Below are 24,032 nucleotides of genomic sequence, written 5' to 3'. Positions count from 1 at the left end.
GCAGGGCCACGGAAAGGCCGCATCCCAGGCACCGTCTGCCTGTCAGAGCTGTTTCATCACAGCCAGCCCCAACTGTTCCTTCGTGTCCCCATCAGGGTTTCCTGGTCCAGGAGGGAGGGAAGGACCAAAATAGCTGCCTGGGTGTGGGGGGTGGGGGGTGTGTTTTCCAGCGCCTGAGGGGGAGGGTTGCCGTGTGTGTCTATAAACGAAAACGGAACAGAACCCTCCACCTGAGGGTGGCTGAAAGACGGCAGGTCAAGCCCGAAGTCCTCCCAGAAAGTGGCACGGTGGGTGCGTGGACACCCTGCACGTCGAGGTCAGGACGTGGGGGAGACGTTGGGGCAACGGGCCCACACTGGGTTCTGCATCCACCACGAAACGGGGCGGGGCAGAGGCTTCCTTGGAGCCTGTGGTTGGTTGAGGCTTGTCAGCTCCAGCAAACACAGCTGATAACCCACACTCCACTTTTCCAAACAACACAGGTCTTCCGCTGATGAGAGGTTTTGATTCTACGGAGAAAGTCAGGACTTCCCCCCACGGCCTGAGCTGAGTCAGCCTTAGTCATCCCCAGCCTCCTGGGCGTGCAACTTTTCCCCAGGGTTTGCTTGTTTTTATCAAGGTGAAGATCCCCTAGGCCTTGTGAAGAAGCAGTTATCAGGTTTTTAGGAGATGAGAAATCCAGCTTTAACAAAAGGAAAAGATAGCAAAGGGAACCAGATAAGGGCCAGTTCTACTGTGAAAATGGGAGTCTCGGCTGGGCGTGGTGGCTCATGCCTGTAATCTTAGCACTTTTGGAGGCTGAGGCAAGTGGATCATGAGGTCAGGAGTTCAAGACCAGGCTGGCCAATATGGTGAAACCCCGTCTCTACTAAAAATACAAAAATTAGCCAGGCGTGGTGGGGGGCACCTGCAATCCCAGCCACTCAGGAGGCTAAGGCAGGAGAATCGCTTGAACCGGGGAGGCGGAGGCTGCAGTGAGCCAGTGAACTGAGATTGCACCACTGCACTCCAGCCTGGGCGACAGAGCGAGACTCCGTCTCAAAAAAAAAAAAAATCTGTGGAACACACTTTGGGGAACCCTGATCTATCATGTCTTTTTCTTCCTTGTCTTTTTGAGACAGGGTCTCTTCCTGCGTTGCTTCGGCTGGAGGGCAGTGGTGCGAACACTGCAGCCTTGGCCTCTTAGGGCTTCCCAGGTGCGTGCCACCGCGCCCAGCTAATTTTTAAATTTTTTGCAGAGATGGGGTCTTGCTCTGTTGCCCAGGTTGGTCTTGAACTCCTGGGCTCAAGGGATCCTCCCCCAAAGTGCTGGGATTACAGGCGAAACCCCCACGCCCGGCCTGATCAGCACTCAGCTCTGGAGTGGTGGAAACCCCGGAGTGCCGAGAGAGCCGGTCCCTGGCCCTCGGGCACCTCTCCCTGCTGCTGCAGCGTCTTTCACTCAAGCTCGCTGAGAAATCTTTTGCTGCCCAAGGGGAATTTTTCCAACTGCTTCCCATGTTCAAAAAGTCAATTTCGAGAAGTAGAGGAAGTCAGGCCAGGCAGATCGGTCTGTGGCAGATGAAGCACTGGTTTTCCCCATCCTCCTTCTGTGACCTGTTACACCCAACACCCATAGCCCCAGCTGTGGCCGAGAGGCGGCCGCAGAGTCCGAGTCACTTTCCGCACAGTCAGGAATTGTGCGGCTCCCTAGGAACGAGTGTGCCGTGCCGCTGAGGGACGGCTCGAACCACCAGAGCCATCACCTCCGTGTATGGCCCCACGACCACCCACAGCAGAGGCTCCCGGCTGCTGGTTCCAAATGGAGACTCCAGGTCTTGCCGCTGAGCGGTGACTCTGCTGCCTCCCAGCGTTTGAGACCCGCCATCAAACAGGACTGCATCAAACAGGGGAAACCCTAACTAGCCAGGGGGCTGCCAGCTGGGAAAAGGCCGCCTTTTCTTTTTTCTTTTTTTTTGATTTAGGGTCTTGCTCTGCCACCCAGGCTGGAGGGCAGTGGTGCCACTGATAGCTCACTGCAGCCTCCGACTCATGGACCCGAGAGATCGTCCCACCCCGGCCTCCTCAGTGTCTGTGTGTGCCACCATGCCTGGCTAATTTTTTTTTTTTTTCCCCATAAAGACGAGGTCTCACTATTTTGCCCAAGCTGATCTCAAACTCCTGGGCTCAAGCAATTGTCCCACCTCAGCCTCCCAAAGTACTGAGATTATAGGTGTGAGCCACAAGGCCCAGCCAAAAATACAGTTTTGTTTTGTTTTTTTTTTTGAGACAGATTTTCACTCTTGTCACCCAGGCTGGACCACAGTGGTGTGATCTAGGCTCACTGCAACCTCCACCTCCTGGGTTCAAGTGATTCTCCTGCCTCAGCCTCCCAAGTGACTGGGGTTACAGGCATGCACCACCAAGCCCAGCTAATTTTTGTATTTTTAGTAGAGACAGGGTTTCACCATGTTGGTCAGGCTGGTCTCAAAGTCCTGACCTCAAGTGATCCACCTGCCTCAGCCTCCCAAAGAGCTGGGATTATAGGCCTGAGCCACCGCGCCCAGCCAAAAATGCAGTCTTGAGATGGGGAAGACGTGGCCTGTGCTGTCCCCAGCAGTGCCCAGGCCCAGCCAAAGTAGGCAGTGCTGCCTCACTCTCCCACCCACCCTCAGAGTGTAGCACTTACTGGGAAGAAGCATTGAGAAACCAGAACTGAGAGGGGAAGACAGTCCAGGGCCAATAGTTCTTGGGGACTGAGGCCTGAAAATGGGAGCAGGGTACAGAGGCTGTGGCTGGCCAGATGGATTGGGTGCCCCTGCACCCCTACCCTCTAGTCAGGGGCCACCCATCCTACCCCTCCCTTTTTACGGAGTTGACAGGTGACATGTTTTCCTGTTGTTGTCCTTGACTTGATAACAATCTAGTAGTTAAATAGATACGATCATCTGTTTACATCATCATTTATGATAGATACTATCGTCAGATACAACTGAAAAACGAGGCCTAGAATGATGGATTAACTTGTTCAGGGTCAGAGCCAGGACTCACATATGGGTCTTAAGTCACTGGATCAGCCAAGGGCCTCTAGACATTCCACTCAGAGCAGCAGCTCAGGGGCCACCAGGCCTCTGTGGAAGGGGGGCCATGGCCCAAGGAAGGAGAGCAGACCCAGGCATGGTCCCTGCTTCTTGGAGTGGAAGGGAGACCAGCTCTGGCCATCTGGAGGAGACCCATGGTGTCAGATGCCTTGGCCAGGTGTCTGGGGCAAGTTCTTTGACCTTTCCCTCTCTCTGAGCACAGCAGGAGGTGGCTGTGACACAGCCACTTCCCGCAGGCAGTGTGGTGGCAGGGACCCGGATTGCACCAGGCCTTCCGCACGCCCGCCACTTCCCCGTCACACTACCTGCCAACGTCACAGGCCTGATTCACCAGCCTACCTGTGACTTGGCACCAGCAGACAGGAGAATGTCAGCAGGGGCCCGGGCTGGGCCCTGTCCCGAGTCCACTCCCAGAGGCCTAGCTGCAGCTCTGCCTCCCCTGAGCACCCTGAGTCATGCTTGGTGGGAAATGCAGTGCGGGAGATGCAGTGTGGGAAACGCAGTGCGGGAGATGCAGTGCGGGAAACGCAGTGCGGGAAATGCAGTGCGTGCTGGGCGTAGAGTGAGCCTGTCTCCTCTCTCCATCGCTCCGTAGCACTGAGATTTCTGCCACTAACCTCTCTTCTTTCTGCTTTTTCACTTTTGCTTTCTTGATGCAGTGATGGCCACGGGTAAGCAGGGGGTGGCGATGGGGATTGTCAGGGAATCAGGAAATGCTGTGATGTCCCTTCCTAGCCAGTCTCTGTTCAACCCAGAAGCTCCTCGCCTCAAGCTCCAAACATGCCTCCTGGCTAGAGCCACGGGGATAAAGGTGGGGTAATCAACATTCCCCATCTGTTTCCCTGGAAAATCCACCATAATTTTAAGTCTTTGAATATGGAAGCTCTGACGTCAGAGCCCCGTGAGTGGTGCCTTTCTGCAATCTATCTATCTTTCTCTCTCTCTCTCTTTCTTTCTTTCGCTCTCTCTCTCTCTCTTTCTTTCTTTCTTTCTTTCTTTCTTTCTTTCTTTCTTTCTTTCTCTTTCTTTCTCTTCTTTCTTTATTTCTTTCTCCTTCCTTCCTTCCTTCCCTCTTTCCTTCCTTCCTTCCCTCTTTCTTTCTTTCTTTCTTTCTTTCTTTCTTTCTTTCTTTCTTTCTTTCTTTCTTTCTTTCTTTCTTTCTTTCTCTTTCTCTCTTTCTGTTTGAGATGGAGTCTTGCTCTGTTGCCCAGGGTGGAGTGCAGTGGCGCGATCTTGGTTCACTGCAACCTCCACCTCCCAGGTTCAAGCGATTCTCCTGCCTCAGCCTCCTGAGTAGCTGGGGTTACAGACATGCGCCACCATGCCTGGCTAATTTTTGTATTTTTCGTAGAGACGGGGTTTCACCATGTTGGCCAGGCTGGTCTTGAACTCCTGACCTCGTGATCCACCTGTCTCGGCCTCCCAAAGTGCTGGGATTACAGGCATGAGCCACCGCGCCCGGCCATTCTGGGCTATTTCTAGAGGCAGAAACTGACAGCCCATCACTTAGAAAGCCTCCGTCACAGTAGTTCCCAAGTCATAGCGACTTCCGGGAGCTCTGGGAAGGCCATTGTGACACTCTGGGTTTCATTAGCTGTTTCTTAGAAACAAGCAGGGGATTTGGAGCTGAGAAGAAGGTGACCTACCCCGTGCTCTAGCCTCGACTTCAGAGTTGAGGTCTCCGGGCTCCCCGCAAGACCCACAGTGAAGGGGGTTCTGGGGCAGACCTCAGAAGAGCCTGTGGGTACCAGCCCCTTCCCAGCCGGTGCCTAGTCCCTGCCCCAGGGCTGTCTGCCGGGCGTCCCTGTGACGTAGCGCCTTCTTCCGCAGTTGGCCTCTACACCTCCATCTTTGGCGTGCTCCAGCTGCTGTGCCTGCTGACGGCCCCCGTCATTGGCTACATCATGGACTGGAGGCTGAAGGAGTGTGAAGACACTTCCGAGGAACCCGAGGAGAAAGACGCCAACCAGTGCGTAGGCAGGGCCGGTGCCCCGGCTCCCAGCCCGCAGCCCCTGCAGAAAGACCCCAGAACTGCATGTCAGGCACAGGGTGGGCGGGTCAGAGGGAGAGAGGATGCACTCCAGCTCCTCCCCAAGTCCTTCCAGAGACTCACTCATTCAGCTCAGCGTGCGTTTAAACTGCTCCCCTCTTTATGGAAATTCTTTGGAATTCTATGGAAATGCTAAAGTTTGAGGCCAGGTGCGGTGACTCATGCCTGTAATCCCAGCACTTTGAAAGGCTGGGGTAGAAGATCACTTGAGGCCAGGAGTTCGAGACCAGCCTGGGAAACATGGCCAGCCTCCCGTCTCTACACAAAATTTAAAAATTGGCCAGGGATGGTGGTTTATACCTATAATACCAACACTTTGGAAGGTTGAGGTGAGTGAATTGCTTGAGCCCAGGAGTTAGTGAGCAGCCTGGACAACATGGTGAAACCCTGTTTCCACCAAAAAATACAAAAATGAGCCAGGTGTGGTGGTGCTTACCTGTAGTCCCAGCTACTCGGGAGGCTGATGTGAGAGGATCGCCTGAGCCTGGGGAGGTCGAGGCTGCAGTGAGCTGTGATCGCACCATTGCACTCCAGCCTGGGCGACAAAGTGAGACGGTGTCTCAAAAAAAAAAAACTTTAAAAATCAGCTGGGCCATGGTGGCATGTGTCTGTTGTCCCAGCTCTTCAGGTGGCAGAGGCAACAGGACTGCTTGAGCCCAGTTTGAGGCTTCAGTGAACCATGATCGTGCTGCTGCACTCGAGTCTGGGTGGCAAAGCAAGACCATGTCTCTTTAAAAAAGTTTAAGAAGCATTGAGGGCCGAGCACAGTGGCTCACACTTGTCATCCCAGCACTTTGAGAGGCCGAGGGGGGGTGGATCACCTGAGGTCAGGAGTTCAAGACCAGCCTGGCCAACATGGTAAAAACCCATCTCTACTAAAAATACAGGCCGGGCGCGGTGGCTCAAGCCTGTAATCCCAGCACTTTGGGAGGCCGAGACCGGCGGATCACGAGGTCAGGAGATCGAGACCATCCTGGCTAACCCAGTGAAACCCCGTCTCTACTAAAAAATACAAAAAACTAGCCGGGCGAGGCGGCGGGCGCCTGTAGTCCCAGCTACTCGGGAGGCTGAGGCAGGAGAATGGCGTGAACCCGGGAGGCGGAGCTTGCAGTGAGCTGAGATCCGGCCACTGCACTCCAGCCTGGGCGACAGACCGAGACTCCGTCTCAAAAAAAAAAAAAAACAAAACAAAAAAAAAAAAATTAGCTAGGTGTGGTAGTGGGCGCCTGTGGTCCCAGCTACTCGGGAGGCTGAGGCAGGAGAATTGCTTGAACCCAGGAGGCGGAGCTTGCAGTGAGCTGAGATGGCGCCACTGCACTCCAGCCTGGGCGACAGAGCGAGACTCCGTCTCAAAAAGAAAAAAAAAAAAGTATCGAGTAAGATGGAAGAAAAAGAGACACAGGTGAAAGTGTGCGGACAGTGGGTAGCAGACCATTTTGCTCCTAAGATTGCCCTCCCTCCACCCCTTGGCAGTGGCTACACCATCTTAAAGCCTCCTAAAGTGCTGGGATTACAGGCCTGAGGCACTGCACCCAGCTCAGATGGTGACTTTCATTCATTCCATTCAACTGAGCAGCCCAGCAGCCCTTTGTTCTCTGCCTGCAAGGTTTATCCCAGTCAGCTTGAGTAGTCAGTTGCTGTAACCATATTATGTGTTAATAGAGTTGTTCATGATTGCGAAGATTAAACAAGGTACTGGAGTCCTACTTTATGTAAGGGTTGGGCTCCAAGATCAGAGGATGAGATAAACGCTATTTTCTTTTTTTCTTTCTTTCTTTTTTTTTTTGAGACGGAGTCTCGTCTCACTCTGTCTCCCAGGCTAGAGTGCAGTGGCAGGATCTTGGCTCACTGTAAGCTCTGCCTTCCGGGTTCACGCCATTCTTCTGCCTCAGCCTCCTGCGTAGCTGGGACTACAGGTGCCCGCCACCATGCCAGGCTAATTTTTATTTTTATTTTTATTTTTATTTTTTTTTTTTTTTTGAGATGGAGTCTCGCTGTGTCGCCCAGGCTGGAGTGCAGTGGCCGCATCTCAGCTCACTGCAAGCTCTGCCTCCCAGGTTTACACCATTCTCCTGCCTCAGCCTCCCGAGTAGCTGGGACTACAGGCGCCCACCACCTCGCCTGGCTAGTTTTTTGTATTTTTCAGTAGAGACGGAGTTTCACCGTGTTAGCCAGGATGGTCTCGATCTCCTGACCTTGTGATCTGCCCGCCTCAGCCTCCCAAAGTGCTGGGATTCCAGGTGTGAGCCACTGTGCCCGGCCAAATGCTGTTTTCTATGGCTCACTTTAATATAATCAACTACGGTTTATTGCATGAGACACTCTGCTGAGCACTCCATGCACAGTATCTCAGTGAAGCCTCCCAACAGCACGGCAAAGGGGGGACCAGTGTTATACCCATTTCACAGATGAAGGAGCTGAGACTGGGAGTTGCAGTAGTTTGCCTGGGGCCGCACAGTTAGGACGTGGTGGGCCTGGGACTCCCTGCGCATCTGTGAGCACCTGGGGTCTGTTCTTGGATCATCCGGGGTGTCTGCGTGGGTGTGAGGCTGGGATCGGCAACCATTCATTCACAAGAGATAATTACAGAGGGTGCTTGGCTGGGTGCAGTGGCTCATGCCTGTAATCCCAGCACTTTGGGAGGCCGAGGCGGGCAGATCACAAGGTTAGGAGATCGAGACCATCCTGGCTAACATGGTGAAACCCCATCTCTACTAAAAATGCAAAAATTAGCTGGGCGTGGTGGCGGGCGCCTGTAATCCCAGCACTTTGGGAGGCCGAGGCGGGCAGATCACAAGGTCAGGAGATCAAGACCATCCTGGCCAACATGTTGAAACCCCATCTCTACTAAAAATGCAAAAATTAGCTGGGCGTGGTGGCAGGCACCTGTAATCCCAGCTACTCGGGAGGCTGAGGCAGGAGAATTGCTTGAACCCGGGAGGCAGAGGTTCCAGTAAGCTGAGATCGCGCCACTGTACTCCAGCCTGGGTGATGGAGTGAGACTCCATCTCAAAAAAAAAAAAACACAAAGGACAAAACAAAACAAAACAACAACAAAAAAAAACGGAGAGTGCTCTGCTATCTAGGTCAGGTCCTGCAGCCAAGAGGTTATTTGTGTCCACTCTGGTTCCATCTGCTGCCTGCTCGCTTCCCCTCTACCCTCTCCTGTCCCCACAAGGGGAAATCCATTCACTCCCCTATTTGGCTTATATCTGGCTTATTATCAGCGTCCTGCAAGATTTGGGAGAACTTGAAGCCAATGGTGAAGTGGGGCTTTGCCATGTGCCAGCTCAGGCACACGCTGCTACTTCTCTCCGCGTCATCTTAGCCTTCACAGAGCATTGCAGCGTATGGATGGCCATCTTCTCGCACCCGAGACCCCCCCTCTGAGATTCACACTCAGCGCTCCATCGAGAAGGGCTGGGGGAGTGTCCGTAGTGCTGGTCCAGCCCCAACACAGTCCCTAAAATGTGCCTGGTGGCTTCTGAGTCTTGAGCCAGTTCACATGCTGTCTGTTGAGACCTGACTTCTCAGAAGCACCCGGCTTCCTCCTGGGAGGCCTCCCACCCCTGCACATTCTGTCTCCACAGAGGCGAGAAGAAAAAGAAGAAGCGGGACCGGCAGATCCAGAAGATCACCAATGCCATGCGGGCCTTCGCCTTCACCAACCTGCTGCTTGTGGGCTTTGGGGTGACCTGCCTCATTCCCAACCTGCCTCTCCAGGTGGGTGTGGGGGTGAGAGAGGCCAGTGGGGAGTGCGAGAGGCTGGTGGGGCGTGCGAGAGGCCGGTGGCGAGTGCGAGAGGCCGGTGGGGAGTGAGAGAGGGCGGTGGGGAGTGAGAGAGGGCGGTGGGGCGTGAGGCAGTAAGAAGGGACATGTAAAGGCTCCAAAGTGTGTAATGTTTCATGGAAGCCATCAACAAAGCGGGTGGGGCCGGGCGCGGTGGCTCAAGCCTGTAATCCCAGCACTTTGGGAGGCCTAGACGGGCGGATCACGAGGTCAGGAGATCGAGACCATCCTGGCTAACACGGTGAAACCCCGTCTCTACTAAAAAATACAAAAAACTAGCCGGGCGTGGTGGCGGGTGCCTGTAGTCCCAGCTACTCGGGAGGCTGAGGCAGGAGAATGGCATAAACCTGGGAGGCAGAGCTTGCAGTGAGCTGAGATTCGGCCACTGCACTCCAGCCTGGGCGACAGAGCGAGACTCCATCTCAAAAAAAACGCACACAAAAAAACAAAGTGGGTGGTGACTTTCTTCTTTTTTTTTTGAGACAGGGTCAAACTCTGTCGCTCAGGCTGGAGTGCAGTGGTGCAATCTCGGCTCACTGTAACCTCCGCCTCCTGGCTTCAAGCGATTCTCCTGCCTCAGCCTCCCGAGTAGCTGGGATTACAGGTGTGCACCACCACGTCCAGCTAATTTTTGTATTTTCAGTGGAGACGGGGTGTTGCCATGTTGGCCTGGCTAGTCTCGAACTCCTGACCTCAGGCGATCCACCCGCCTCGGTCTCCCAAAGTTCTGGGATTACAGGCGTGAGGCACCACCCGGCTCAGATGGTGACTTTCATTCATTTCATTCAGCCGAGCAGCCCAGCAGCCCTTTGTCCTCTGTGGAGGGCCTGTTCCCTGCCAGACTCTGTGCTTGCCGCTGGGGTGAGCTGGTCACCTGGATTGTCTGCTGCAAAGGGAACTCCTCCCCAGGAAGGCATGTCAATCTTGGTTTTGGGGACATCTTTCTTAACCATGGATACCACCATCATACCATTTCCTGGAAGTGTGTGGGGTCACTGTATGGTTACTTGTTTTGTATCAGCTCAAACAGCTGGAATCTGACATCCAAAGAGGTCTGGCCAATCTGTGGTGTTGGTGGGAACATCTGCTCCCCTGTCACCAGAGTCTCATGGGGTTTCTACACTGAACAGAGTGGAGGAAGACCTTGGTGGTGGCTTCGTATCTGGATTCAAAAGCTTCATTCCAGGCAGGGTGCGGTGGCTCATGCCTGTAATCCCAGCACTTTGGTAGGTGGAGGCAGGTGGATTGCCTAAGCTCAGGAGTTTGAGACCAGCCTGGGCAACTTGGTGAAACCCTGTCTCTACAAAAAATACAAAAGTTAGCCGGGTGTGGTGGCTCACGCCTGTAGTCCCAGCAACTTGGGAGGCTGAGGCAGAAGAATCACTTGAACCCGGGAGGCGGAGGTTGCAGTGAGCTGAGATGGCGCCATTGCACTCCAGCCTGGATGACAGAGCGAGACTCTGTCTCAAAAAAAAAAAAAAAGGCCGGACGTGGTGGCTCAAGCCTGTAATCCCAGCACTTTGGGAGGCCGAGACAGGTGGATCACGAGGTCAGGAGATCGAGACCATCCTGGCGAACATGGTGAAACCTCGTCTCTACTAAAAAATACAAAAAACTAGCCAGGCGAGGTGGTGGGCGCCTGTAGTCCCAGCTACTCGGGAGGCTGAGGCAGGAGAATGGGCGTAAACCTGGGAGGCGGAGCTTGCAGTGAGCTGAGATCCGGCCACTGCACTCCAGCCTGGGCGACACAACGAGACTCTGTCTCAAAAAAAGAAAAAAAACACTTTGGGAGGCCGAAGTGGGCAGATCACGAGGTCAGGAGTTCAAGACCATCCTGGCCAACACAGTGAAACCCCATCTCTACTAAAATTACAAAAATTAGCCGGGCGTGGTAGCACATGCCTGCAATACCAGCTACTCAGGAGGCTGAGGCAGAAGAATTGCTTGAATCCGGGAAGTGGAGCTTGCAGTGAGTCGAGATTGCGCCACGGCACTCCAGCCTGGGCGACAGAGTGAGACTCTTGTCTCAAAAAAAAAAAAAAAGAATCTGAATTTTTTTGCCAAACTTTTGAGGCTTCTGAAACCTGATTTTCGACAGAGATTTTGAGGAAGGTGGACCTTGTCACCTGCCTGGCTCCACCCACTGGTCTGTGAAAGTGGCCCAGCAGTAGGTTTTGGCCAAATCCCTAAATATACAAATGGTGGAGGGACGCAAGGGATGCTCTTGCTTCCAGAGAGGGGTAGCCCGAGTTCAGATGGTATCTCGGGTCAAGTCCAGGAGGGAAGTAAGAGTCCCTCCCTTTTTACAAGTGGCCTCGAGGCACGCTGAACACCCAGTTGTGCCCAGCACGGTTGTGTGTACGTGCTGACACTGGGTGTGCAGAGCGCAGTGGGCCGTGCAACATTTGTGCCGGCCCCGGGGGGTGCTGCATCCCTCCGGCCCCTCCCTAGCCTCCTGGGCTGCTTTTTCTGCAAGACTGGCAGACCTTTGCCCTAACCACCTTGTCCAATCAAGGGGCGGTGCTCAGTGGGGACAGTCACCTTTTTGTTTTACGTAGTTCTCGCTGAAAGAAAAGTTGTAAAAAGGCAACAAGGCATTTGAGGTGGAGAGGCCTGCACAGCGTGTGTGTGTGTGTGTGTGTGTGTGTGTGTGTGTGTGTGTGCGCGCGCGCGCGCACGCGCGCGCACAGCCCTCTTTCAACACTGCAAAGAGCAGTCCCTGCCCCTCCACCACCCACATTCCTGGGAACAGGTCCTGGCTGCTGAGCGGGATGGCAGGGCTGTGTACAGAAGACAAGGCAACCACAGGGACCTGGTGGCCAAGAGGACGGCTCTTGTGCCGGCCAGGGATCATTAAAAAGTGCCTCTCAGAGCTTGCGAAGCCTGCCAGCAGCAGCCTTCCTGGGCAGGGACCCTCCCACAGACAGCGACGGAACTTTACTAGGGACCAGCCTGGGCAATATGGCGACACCCTGTCTCTACTAAAAATAAAAATTAGCCAGGTGTTGGGACGTGCACCTGTAGTCCCAGCTACTCAGGAGGCTGAGGTGGGAGGATCTCGGCTCGCTTACTGCACCCCGGGAAGTTGAGGCTACAGTGAACTGAGATTGCACCCGTGCACTCCAGACTCCAGTCTGGGTAACTGGAGTGAGACCTTGTCTCAAAAAAAAACAAAAAAATGAGCAGGGTGTGGTGGCACGCGCCTGTAATCCCAACTACTCGGGAGGCTGAGGCAGGAGAATCGTTTGAACCCGGGAGATGGAGGTTGCAATGAGCCGAGATCACGCCACTGCACTCCAGCCTGGGTTATAGAGCAAGACTCTATCTCAAAACAAAACCAAATGGTCTGGAACTCCTGGGCTCAAACGATCCTCCCAGGTCTCCCAAAGTGTGGGGATTACAGGCGTGAGCCATCGCACCAGGCCAAGAAGTGATGAGTTTTCAGAATTTTGGATATTCATTACCTTTATTTTAATATAATTTATTTATTTAGTCATAAATTTATGTAATTTAATTTTTTTTTGGTTGGTTTGTTTGTTTTGAGACAGAGTCTATCTCTGTCGCCCAGGCTGGAGTGCAGTGGCGTGATCTCAGCTCACCACAACTTCCACCCCCTGGGTTCAAGCGATTCTCTTGCCTCAGCCTCCCGAGTAGCTGGGAATACAGGTGTCTGCCACCACACCCGGCTAATTTTTGTATTTTTAGTAGAGATGGGGTTTCACCGTGTTGGCCAGGCTGATCTTGAACTCCTGACCTTAAATGATCCACCCATCTCGGCCTCCTAAAGTGCTGGGATTACAGGTGTGAGCCACTGCTCTTGGCTTATAATGTAATTTTTATTATTTTTTATTATTATCTGTTTTTTGAGACAGAGTCACGCTCTGTCACCCAGGCTGGAGTGCAATGCCGTGATCTCAGCTCACTGCAACCTCCACGTCTTGGTTCAAGCAATTCTCCTGCCTCAGCTTCCTAAGTAGCTGAGATTACAGGTGCCTGCCACCACGCCCAGCTAATTTTTTGTATTTTTAGTAGAGACAGTGTTTCGCCATGTTGGCCAGGCTGGTTTCGAACTCCTGACCTCAGGTGATCCACCTCCTCGGCCTTCCAAAGTGCTGGGATTACAGGCATAAGCCACGTTGCCCGGCCTATAATTTAATTTTTAATAATGACTGTGTTAGGCCAGGCGCGGTGTCCCAGCACTTTGGGAGGCTGAGGCAGGCGGATGACAAGGTCATGAGTTTGAGACCAGCTGGGCCAACATGGTGAAACCCTGTCTCTACTTAAAAAATACAAAAATTAGCCGGACGTGGTGGCGGGCGCCTGTAATCCCAGCTACTCGGGAGGCTGAGGCAGGAGAATCGCTTGAACCCAGGAGGCCGAGCTTGCAGTGAGCCAAGATCACATCACCGCACTTCAGCCTGGGTGACAGAGCAAGACTTCTTCTCAAAACAAAACAAAACAAACAAAAAATGACTGTTAACGACTGGCTTTTGCAAAATTTCTGAAAATTCACGATTGGCTCTGGAGGGTGGGTTGATCCAGCTCCAAGCTGACACTGCCCCTGGGGTGAGGGCCCCCAGGAATTGGAGGGTGGGGGCTGAGGTGAGCGTCCCTTAAGGCCTTCTGCTCACAGCCTCCTTTCCCTCCCCCAGATCCTCTCCTTCATCCTGCACACAATCGTGCGAGGCTTCATCCACTCCGCTGTCGGGGGCCTGTACGCTGCCGTGTAAGTCCTGGAAGCTGCAGGTGGCCTGGTGGGCGAGGGTGTGGGAATGGCCGGGGGAGGTTGCTGGTGGGACTGAGACTCTGAGGCAGGGTCAGCCTGTCCCAGAAGGGCTCATCTTCCTGCATCAGGGGACAGGTAACCAGGGTTTCTGCTGGGTGTGTCGGGGAAAGGCCATACCTCGTGGGAGGCGGGTCAGTGGGCAGACAGTTGGGTGCCCACAAGCCTTGGCATTCAACACGAAGTCAGTTCCCCCAGCCAGGGTCAGGCAGCTGTGCAGCTCATTATGGCCTCAGGTGCCACTACAGCCGAGTCCTGGGGCTGGCCCTGGCTGCTCACTGGGATGGACGGGTAGGTTCTAGCTGCCTGAAACTAAATGCTGAAGTTCCAATGGCCCTCATCACGGGCAGCAACAGGGGTCACTGAGTCCAGAATGCACCAGATGGGCTCCATCCAGAGCCTCAGTGTACCCAGTTCCGGCCATAGCTTTCTCCAGCCCTGGTTAAAATGAAACCTGTACCTTTTTCCAAGAAGCCCCAGAAACATAAGGAACCACAGTGGTTCCTCCTTCTCTGGCTCAGGCCTTGACCCCAAAACTGAAAGTCAAACACCACCATCCACAGTCTCTGACGTGGGTCCAGCTCATTCCTTGCTGGGATTCCTTTCCCACCTCTGCACCAGCAGAGCCCGACGTGTGCTAAGATTTAGCCCGGAACTCGCTCCCGATTCCCGTAACAGCCCCTGGGGCCATCCCAGCTCCGCTTGCCCTCCACCTGCCCCTCCCCAGGCCTGGAGGAAGCTGTGGCTGCCCTGGCAGGGTCTGAGGGAGGGGGCAGGATCTGTGGTGCTGAGTTTCCGTGATTACTCAATGCTCCTCTGGACGAGGGCACTGAGGAGCCAAGCCCAGCCTCCACGCTCCTCTCTGGGCCTGTTTCCCAAACCGCAGGTCCCTGCTGGCACCACGCTTTCCACTCAGCTCAGCCAGACACCCAGAGGCCCCAGGCACAGCTCAGTGGGGTGGGCCCTCCCCAGAGTCTGGGGCCTGGGGCTGGTCCCAAAGAGAAACACTGCAGAATTGCCCAGCAGGGCCGGGTGCGGTGGCTCACGCCTGTAATCCCAGCACTTTGAGAGGCCAAGGCAGGCAGATCACGAGGTCAGGAGTTCAAGACTAGCCTGGCCAACATAGTGAAACCCTGTCTCTACTAAAAATACAAAAAATGAGCTGGGTGTGGTGGCGGGCGCCTGTAATCCTAGCTACTAGGGAGTCTGAGGCAGGAGAATTGTTTGAACCAGGGAGGTGGAGCTTGCAGTGAGCTGAGATCACACCACTGCCCTCCAGCCTCAGCGTCAATGCAAGACTCCATCTCAAAAAAAAGAAAAAAAAGAACTGCCCAGCAGGAAGGAATCCAACGGCTGGCACCCCACCCTTCTCTGGCACCAACGGTGCAGCCCGGGGTCACCAGACACCTGGGGCAAGCAGAGCCCAGGAGGGAGGACGGCTGTGAGCTGTTGCTTGCCCGGCAGGTACCCCTCCACCCAGTTCGGCAGCCTCACGGGACTGCAGTCTCTGATCAGCGCGCTCTTCGCCCTCCTGCAGCAGCCGCTGTTTCTGGCCATGATGGGTCCCCTCCAGGGAGACCCTCTGTGGGTAAGAGGGGTCGGGGGATGATGGGTCATGGGTACCTGCCCCCTTCTGCTGACTGTGAGCTTCAAGGTACCACTTGGGGGGGGCTTCAGGGCCCTGAGGACAGGCGATTTGGGAGCGTTGGTTAGGATCGGTTAAGAGTCCCTTTGTGAATGGCAGCCAGGCAGGAGAAGGAATGTGTCCTCTCTGGACCTGATTTGGGGGTAAACAGAACAGAGTTCCTGGGCCGGGCGCGGTGGCTCACACCTGTAATCCCAGCACTTTGAGAGGCCGAGGCGGGAGGATCACTTAAGGTCAGGAGTTCGAGACCAGCCCGGCCAACATGGTGAAACCAGGTCTCTACTAAAAATACAAAAATTAGCCAGGTGTGGTGACAGGTGCCTGTAATCCCATCTACTCGAGAGGCTAAGACAGGAGAATCACTTGAACCCAGGAGGCGGAGATTGCAGTGAGCCGAGATTGCGCCACTGCACTCCAGCCTGGATGATGACAGAGCGAGACTTTGTCTCAAAAAAACAACAAAAAAAAACCAACAAAAAAAACAGAGTTCCTGTTCCTGCCCCACCCCTGCAAGGGCCGGGATTCCTCACCAGGTACCAGGAACTTGTTCCAAGCCCGAAGGTTCAGATCAGCCCGTGTTCCCTGGGGGCCCAGGCCCCGAGGACGGCCACGTGGCCTGTGAAGAGCTGGGCACTGGGACGCTGGAATACGGAATGACGGGCCCTGGGACCTCCTGGGCCTTCCTGTTTCGTTCCCGCTCCACCCCGTGACCTCCCCTTTCCCAGACCCGGAGGAGGGTGGGTCTGCAGCCTCAGCCCTGTGATGCCGGCCTCCCTGCCTCCCCAGGTGAACGTGGGGCTGCTCGTCCTCAGCCTGCTGGGCTTCTGCCTCCCACTCTACCTGATCTGCTACCGGCGGCAGCTGGAGCGGCAGCTGCAGCAGAGGCAGGAGGACGACAAACTCTTCCTCAAGATCAACGGCTCGTCCAACCAGGAGGCCTTTGTGTAGCGGCTGCCGCCTCGGAACTGCGGTCTCCTGCCTGTGCTTCAGTGACTGACCCCTGTCCTGCCCCTCCAGAGTACCCCACGCACCCCCAGGACCCTCGCCATCTCCGTGCTGGAGTTCACGCTCCCTCCCGGGGCCCTGCCTCGGAGCTCTGTGGTGGAAGGACGGGAGAGGGCCCAGGACATGCGAGTTTTCTGATGCTGAATGCAGGGGCTGCCCTGACTTTGCTCTGCCGCCCCCTCCAGGGACCCGGGGCCTGGGGTCTCTGTGGTGCCTGCAGGAGGAGCCAGGGACACCCGGCAGGCAGGCGCTCTCCCACCAGTGTCTGGATTCTGCCTCTTGCCAAAGCAGAGGGGGCTGCCATCCACTGCCTGCCACCTGCCCCTCGGCTGCATGCCACGGCCACACCTGCCTGAGGACAAAGGCTTGCACTGTCTCGCCCGCGCCTGGCCCCTCACCCCCTCCCCGGCCAGTCTGAGGCTGCCTGAGGAAGGAAGGACCCGCTTCCTGTTGTTGGTGCTAACTCCTTTGTAATTCCAGCCCCCCGTTGCCTGTCCAGGGCCTGTCCACCCCTTGGAGGCCGGTGGAGAAGCCCCACCTAGCTTTACACCCCGGGGAGCGTTTAGTGGGCTGGGTGGACAAGGGTCGCCAGTGGCCCCTTGCCTCCTCCCCCAGGGCCTACGCCGGGGACACGTTTCCACTGCCACCCTCGTTCCTGTCTGCCACCTGAAGGGAATTTGAGGACCGCCGCCAGGGCACCCCCTACATACACACAGCTGCTTTTGTGGGGGTGGACGCAAGGCTGTGGCCAGCAGACACGGAGGTGCAGGTCAGGGTGGGGATGTGGGTGGGTCCAAGGGGTGTATGGGGTCGGGGTGGGCTCTAGGAGTTAGCCCTCATCCCCACTGACCAGGCGGGAGCCGCCAGGCCTGCAGGCTGGGCCAGCGCCCAGGAGCCATCCTGGTGCAGGGCCAGGAGCTTGTCCAAGGCCACAGGCCCACAGCACCCCCTGCCGGCAGGCTGTGCAGGGCCCTGGAGCTGATGCAGGGGGGAGGCCTGTCCGCCTGGCCCACCAACCCACCCACCTTGACTGCCCCCAGAAGTGTGTCTTGAGACCTCCTGGGCGTGCTTAGAGGGGTGAGTTGATGTTTGGATTTTTAGTTATTTTCTCTTCAGTTTTATCAGACTTCTTTTTTATAAAGCAATAAATCCATTTTCCTCCTGGTAAGGGATGCCCCTTCTAGCATATCAGTTAATAGCTGCATGTGCCTATTTTGAGCTTGAGAAGAAAAGGCAGGACAAGATTCTCTGCCACCGACCAGCTCCAGCCGTGCCCAGCTGCTCTTCGTCTCTCTGGGGGACTGCTGACTCGGGAGGGACCGTGGGCCAGGAAAAGACCTTACTCTGCCACCCCAAGACAAACTGGGCTTGTGCAGACACCTTAGAAGCGTGAGCCACCCTCTCTGCCGATTTTCCCAGCCAAACAGGCGAATCCTGGTCGCTTTCCATCCCTACGCCCTTCCACAACCCTGAAGATTCCCGCTGTGTTCAGGAGGTAGGGGGAGCCCAGGAGAGCTGCAGGCTCAGAGCAGTTCAGGATGTGGGCAGGGGGGAGGGGGATGAAAGGAGGAGAGGAAAGGGCAGGTCCAGGCCACATTCAATCTCATTAACAGCTTGGGTGCCTGGAACACACATCTCCTAGGCTTTAGTTCACTCAAATGTTTAAAAAAAGGCTGGGTGCAATGGCTCACGCCTATAATCCCAGCACTTTGGGAGGCCGAGGCGGGTGGATCACCCGAGGTCAGGAGTACGAGACCATCTTTACCAACATGGATAAACCCCATCTCTACTAAAAATACAAAATTAATCGGGCGTGGTGGTGTGCGCCTATAATCCCAGCTACTCGAGAGGCTGAGGCAGGAGAATCGCTTGAACTGGGGAGACGGAGGTTGCGGTGAGTTGAGATCGCACCATTGCACTCCAACCTGGGCAACAGAGCGAGACTCCATCTCAAAAAAAAAAAGAGAACTAGATCAACATGTCCACTCCTGAGAACACTCGTTTTGTGATGTTAGTGGTTATTCTAATTTTCTTTTTTTTTTTTCCCTTTTTTTTTTTTTTGAGACAGTCTTGCTCTGTCGCCCCGGCGGGAGTGCAGTGGCGTGATCTCCGCTCACTACAAGCTACACCGCCTCCCGGGTTTATGCCATTCTCCTGCCTCAGCCTCCCTAGAAGCTGGGACTACAGGCGCCCACCACCATGCCCGGCTAATTTTTTTGTATTTTTAGTAGAGACGGGGTTTCACCGTGTTCGCCGGGATGGTCTCAATCTCCTGACCTCGTGATCCGCCCGCCTCGGCCTCCCAAAGTGCTGGGATTACAGGCGTGAACCACCGCACCCGGCCGGTTATTCTAATTTTCAAGAAAGTGTTATAGTGAAATTTGGGAAAGGCTGAATTAAAGTCAAGCCTGTTTCCTTACAGCCAGCACTGACAGCACTTTCCAAACACTCTTGAGCCCAGTGGCTCCCCAGGAGCGGGTGTGCTGCGCTGCTGAGGGACGGCTCAAACCACCACAGCCACCAGCCTCCACGTGCGGCTCCTCCATTACCCCCAGCAGAGGCTCCTGGCTGCTGGTTCCAAATGGAGACTCCAGGTCTTGCCGCTGACCAGTGACTCTGCTGCCTCCCAGCATTTGAGACCCGCCATCAAACAGGAGTGCAGATTCGGGGAAACCCTAACTAGCCAGGGTGCCGCCAGCTGGGAAAAGGCTGCCCTTGTTTTTGTTGTTGAGTTGGAGTCTTGCTCTGCCACCCAGGCTGGAGGGCAGTGGTGCCACTGATAGCTCACTGCAGCCTCCGACTCATGGGCTCGAGGGATCGTCCCACCTCGGCCTCCTCAGTATCCGGGGCTGTAAGTGTGTGCCACCATGCCTGGCTAATTTTTGTTCTTTCTTTTTCATAAAGACGAGTTCTTGCTATTTTGCCCAGGCTAGTCTGGAACTCCTGGGCTGAAGCAATTCTCCCACCTCAGCCTCCCAAAGTGCCCAGATAACAGGCATGAGCCACCGCGCCCGGCCAAAAAGCCAGTCTTGAGATGGGGAAGATGTGGCCTGTGCTGTCCCCAGCAGTGTCCAGTCCCAGCCAAAGCGGGCACTGGTGCCTCACTCTCCCACCCACCCTCAGGGTGTGGCACTTACTGGGAAGAAGCAGGCACTGAGAAATCAGAATTGAGTGGGGAAAACAGTCCAGGGCCAGCAGTGCTTGGGGACTGAGGCCTGAGGGGACTGAGGGTACAGAGGCTGTGGCTGGCCAGATGGGTCGGGTGCCCCCTGCACCCCCAGCCCCTAGTCAGGGGCCACCCATCCTACTTTACCTTGTGTGGAGCTGACAGGTGACATGTTTTCCTATTGTTGCCCTTGACTTGATAACAATCTAGGAGTTAAATAGATTCGATCATCCCTGCTTTACAACTGAAAAACGAGGCCTAGAGCGATGGAGCCAGGATTCACATATGGGTCTTAAGTCACTGGAGCAGCCAGGGCCCTCTAGACCGGGACATTCCACTCGGAGCTCAGGGGCCACCAGGCCTCTGTGTCAGGGGGGCCTCTGTGGCAGGGCGGACGTCTGTGGCAGAGGGGACCTCTGTGGCGGGGGGACCTCTGTGGCAGGGGGGGCCTCTGTGGCAGGGGGGCCTCTGTGGCAGGGCAGACGTCTGTGGCAGGGGGGCTTCTGTGGCAGGGGGGCCTCTGTGGCAGGGGGGACCTCTGGCGGGGGGGCCTCTGTGGCAGGGGGGGCCTCTGTGGCAGGGGGACCTCTGTGGCGGGGGGGCCTCTGTGGCGGGGGGACCTCTGTGGCGGGGGGACCTCTGGCCGGGGGGCCTCTGTGGCGGGGGACCTCTGTGCCGGGGGGACCTCTAGCGGGGGGGCCTCTGTGGCGGGGGGGCCTCTGTGGCAGGGGGGCCACGGCCCAAGGAAGGGGAGCAGGCCCGGGCGTGGTTTCTGTTTCTGGGAGCCAAGAGCTTTCTCAGAGGAGGCGGGTGAGAACTACTGTGTGGAATCATCTGGGCCCTGGAGGCTGATGGGTACTTGGGGGAGCAATTCCCTCGTGACCCCAACAGCAAGACAAGTACCCTGTGATGGGGAAGGGATGGCAGCTGACCAAAGGAGCAGGCACCAGTGGCCGGGCCTCCCATCTCCCCTCATCCTCCAGGCTCCGGTGGGAAGGAGCAGGAAGGGCTCCCTGCCCTTGGGGTTTTGATCAGTGAGGAGGGGGGCTGGATCTGCTGTGGGAACACTGCCCCAAGCCCCTCTCCTCACTAGACTCTGGGGTCTAGGCATTTCTTTGTAGTCAGCCTTCTCCAAGCCCTGTAGGCCTCTGTCTGCAGCTCCTGCTGCCTGGACCTATACACAAGGTCCCAACCCTCACTGGGGCCAAAGACATGTTTGCAGGCCCTCGTGGATCCTTTCTGTTTTGTTCTGTGCCCGTCCCCTCTTGCACCCAGCGTCGTCCTGGTCAGTACTTGCCTTTACACCGTCCTTGTCATGGCCCCGTGCGGTGTACGCCGAGGAAGGTGTCACTTTGCCATAGGCCCCAGGGCTGAAAATGGTGGGACATCCAGTATGGGGCTTATGTGCGTAAGACTGTCCCAGACAGCAGCACAAACACGTTCAGCCAAGTGGAGTTTCCTACGCACTTGTGTGGCAGCCGCGTGAATGTGAGCCGATATGCAGCTGGGAGGGGCTGGGGACGTGCTGTGGGCCTCCTACGGTGAGGGGCTCCTGCCAGGAGCTCTGAGAAGCCTCCACAGGATCAGCCGTCGGGACTCCTTCAGCAGCAGCTCCCCTTATCTGTGCCAACGACCAGGGGCCCAACTCAAGGGTGCCAGCCCATCTTCCGCCAATACGGACTGTGGGATTCTGAGAGTTAGGAGCCTGGGGCCCCCTGGGGTGGGGTGGTCAGGGTGAGCAGGTGGGCTCTGTAAGCCTGTTTCCCCATGCCCTGACTCACCCCAATCCCTGGGTGAGGACAGAGCTTCCTGAAGGCCACTGAAGGAAGTGTAGCACCCTCCACCTGAGTGGCCCGCCGCAGCTCAGCCCTCTCCCTGCCGGCACGAAGCCTCTGCCTGTCCTCCTTAAGTTAGCCATCCTCCCCCTCCCGGGCAGTTCTGAGGCTGAGCCAGGGCCACTGGCAGCGCCCAGACCTCGACCCTTCTCAGACCAAGGCTCCACCACCCCACGCCGAGGAGGCAAGGAGGGAGGACCAAAGGCTAGAGGACTGTCTTGGTGGCCCTGGGCAAGTCTTGAACTTCGGTGCCATCGTCTGCAAAAGGGAGGAAAGAATGCCTGCGTGGCGTGGCGTGGCTACGTGGATACGCAGGGAAGAACCCCACGGTGTGACACCTGGCACTTAACAATGGTAGCATCATTTTCAGTGCCCAGGAAGAAGGCAGCTGGGACCAGGAAAGGGCCACCACCCTGCACCCAAGCCCATAGAACAGGAGAGCCACTTTAGGCAGCTCTGAGCAGGACAGACTTGTGGCCAAGTCAAGAAAGTAAGGTCTGGGCGGGGCGTGGTGGCTCATGCCTGTAATCCCAGCGCTTTGGGAGGCCGAAGGTGGGTGGATCACCCGAGGTCAGGAGTTCGAGACCAGCCTGACCAACATGGTGAAACCTCATCTCTACTAAAAATACAAAAATTAGCCAGGCGTGGTGGTGGACGCCTGTAGTCCCAGCCAATCGGGAGGCTGAGGCAGGAGAATTGCTTGAACTTGGGAGGCGGAGCTTGCAGTGAGCCGAGATCCCGCCACTGCACTCCAGTCTGGGGGACACAGCGAGATTCCATATTTAAAAAAAAAAAAAAAAAGTAAGGTCTGTATCGGCTGACCCCGCCCTTCTCCGAAGCCCTCTCTGAGCAAAGCCTTAAGAAACTCTTCTCTTCTTCACTTTTCTTTTGTGGATTTCACATTTTGGTAAGACTTGGCCAAATAGCTGCTCGAGATAATCGATCGCTGGTAGACAGGTTTCTGCGGAGTGAGGTTTCTGCTGAGTGGGGCAACTCGAGGCATGGTCACGTAGGCGGCACCTGTACGCTGCGTCCTCATACAACTGCGTGACCGTGCCTCTGTGTGTGTGTGTGTGTGTGTGTGTGTGTGTGTGTGTGTGTGTGTGTCTAAGTACGAGATGCATCCGGGCATGTCAGGGTGTGTACACGTTTGGAGGAGTGTGTAGGAGCTTGCCTGTGTGCCTCTGCCTGAATGGAGGAGAGGGGAAGGGTCTTACCTCGATGAATCCCTTTCCGTTGCTAGAAAGAACACCTAGGCAGGAGCGGCCCCAAGACCTGGCCCAGGCCCTCGGAAGGGAGCCCGAAGGGTTAATCCGTACCTTGTATTAACCAGGGTCAACCCAGCAGCGGACTCGCCTCTTCCCTGCTCCTTTGCTGTTTCTAGCACCTGGCTTACTTCCTGGCACACAGTAAGCACTCAATAAACGTATGCTGAGAATGACTGCGAGCGGCTTCCTCCTTGGCTCCTGTGTCTCCTTCTCCCTAAAACACACATTTCTCGACTCTTGTCTGGTGCCCAGGTTCCCTGTCCCTTGACTGGGATGCGTTCCTGAGCCCCACCCCTCCCAGGCTGCATTTGCTGGTTGATCTGCACAGCCATTTGAAGGAGTGTGGGAGGGCAGAGCAACGGGCCTGTTGGGTGGGAAGGCCAAGGCTGCTGGTGAATTCTGCTTATAAAGAAAGCCTCCTTGGATCACCTGAAGTCAGGAGTTCGAGACCAGCCTGACCAACATGGTGAAACCCTGTCTCTACTAAAACACAAAAAGTAGCCAGGCGTTGTGGTACGCACCTGTAGTCCCAGCTACTCAGGAGGCTGAGGCAGGTGAATCACTTGAACCCGGGAAGCGGAGGTTGCAGTGAGATGGGATCACACCATTGTACTCCAGCCTGGGCAACAGAGCAAGACCCTGTCTCAAAAAAGGAAAGAAAGCAGAGCCACAGCATTAGCTCTGCAATGACACAGGGCAGTCAGACCTTGACCTCCATGTTGGGAACATACAAGGACCTTAAGGGGGTTGGGGGGGCCTGGAAGTTGCAACCCCATCTACAGGGAAAGCTGTGACAAAGCTCCAACCGATTATTTTCATGTGGAATCAGCCAAATGTTGCCAGATCTGACTTTTTTTTTTTCCCCAAAAGAAACTGGAGGCCAGGTGCGGTGGCTCAAGCCTGTAATCCTGGCACTTTGGGAGGCCGAGGTGGGCAGATCACGAGGTCAGGAGATCGAGACTATCCTGGCCAACATGGTGAAACTCTGTCTCTACTAAAATACAAAAAATTAGCCAAGTGTGGTGGCAGGCACCTGTAGTCCCAGCTACTCGCGATGCTGAGGCAAGAGAATTGCTTGAACCCGGGAGGCGGAGCTTGCAGTGAGCCGAGATCGTGCCACTGCACTCCAGCCTGGGCAACAGAGCGAGACTCTGTCTCAAAAAAAAAAAAAAAGAAAAGAAAAGCAACTGGAACGACTGAATTTTATATAAAATATCCCCATTTTCTTTTTCTTTTTTGAGTCAGAGTCTCGCTCTGTCGCCCAGTCTGGGGTGCAGTGGCATGATCATAGCTCACCCTACCTAGAACTCCCAGGCTCAGGTGATCGTCCCACCTCAGCCTCCTGAGTAGCTGGGACTACAGGTGCACGCCACCATGCCTGGCTAATTTGTTTTTTCTGTCACCCAGGCTG

General features: G+C 55.6%; 1 protein-coding gene across 7 annotated transcripts in view; it reads left to right on the top strand.

Moving 5' to 3' along the window:
• Nucleotides 1-17,520, top strand: part of SLC43A2 (solute carrier family 43 member 2) — a 55,574-nt gene extending 38,054 nt beyond the window's left edge. For 6 of the 7 annotated variants that reach the window (XM_028835513.2, XM_077968707.1, XM_077968705.1 and 3 more), the window contains 5 exons: nucleotides 4,911-5,049; nucleotides 8,721-8,853; nucleotides 13,572-13,645; nucleotides 15,167-15,290; nucleotides 16,134-17,520. In XM_028835513.2, the coding sequence (XP_028691346.1) occupies nucleotides 4,911-5,049; nucleotides 8,721-8,853; nucleotides 13,572-13,645; nucleotides 15,167-15,290; nucleotides 16,134-16,295 (632 nt within the window). In that variant the 3' untranslated portion in view covers nucleotides 16,296-17,520. 7 annotated transcript variants of the gene reach the window in all.
• The last annotated feature ends 6,512 nt before the right edge of the window (nucleotides 17,521-24,032 follow it).

The sequence above is a fragment of the Macaca mulatta genome, chromosome 16 (genome assembly GCF_049350105.2).
Source record: "Macaca mulatta isolate MMU2019108-1 chromosome 16, T2T-MMU8v2.0, whole genome shotgun sequence".
NCBI lineage: Eukaryota > Metazoa > Chordata > Mammalia > Primates > Cercopithecidae > Macaca > Macaca mulatta.
Note: the sequence above shows the minus strand (reverse complement) of the source record. Positions and strands in the feature narration are given on the sequence as shown.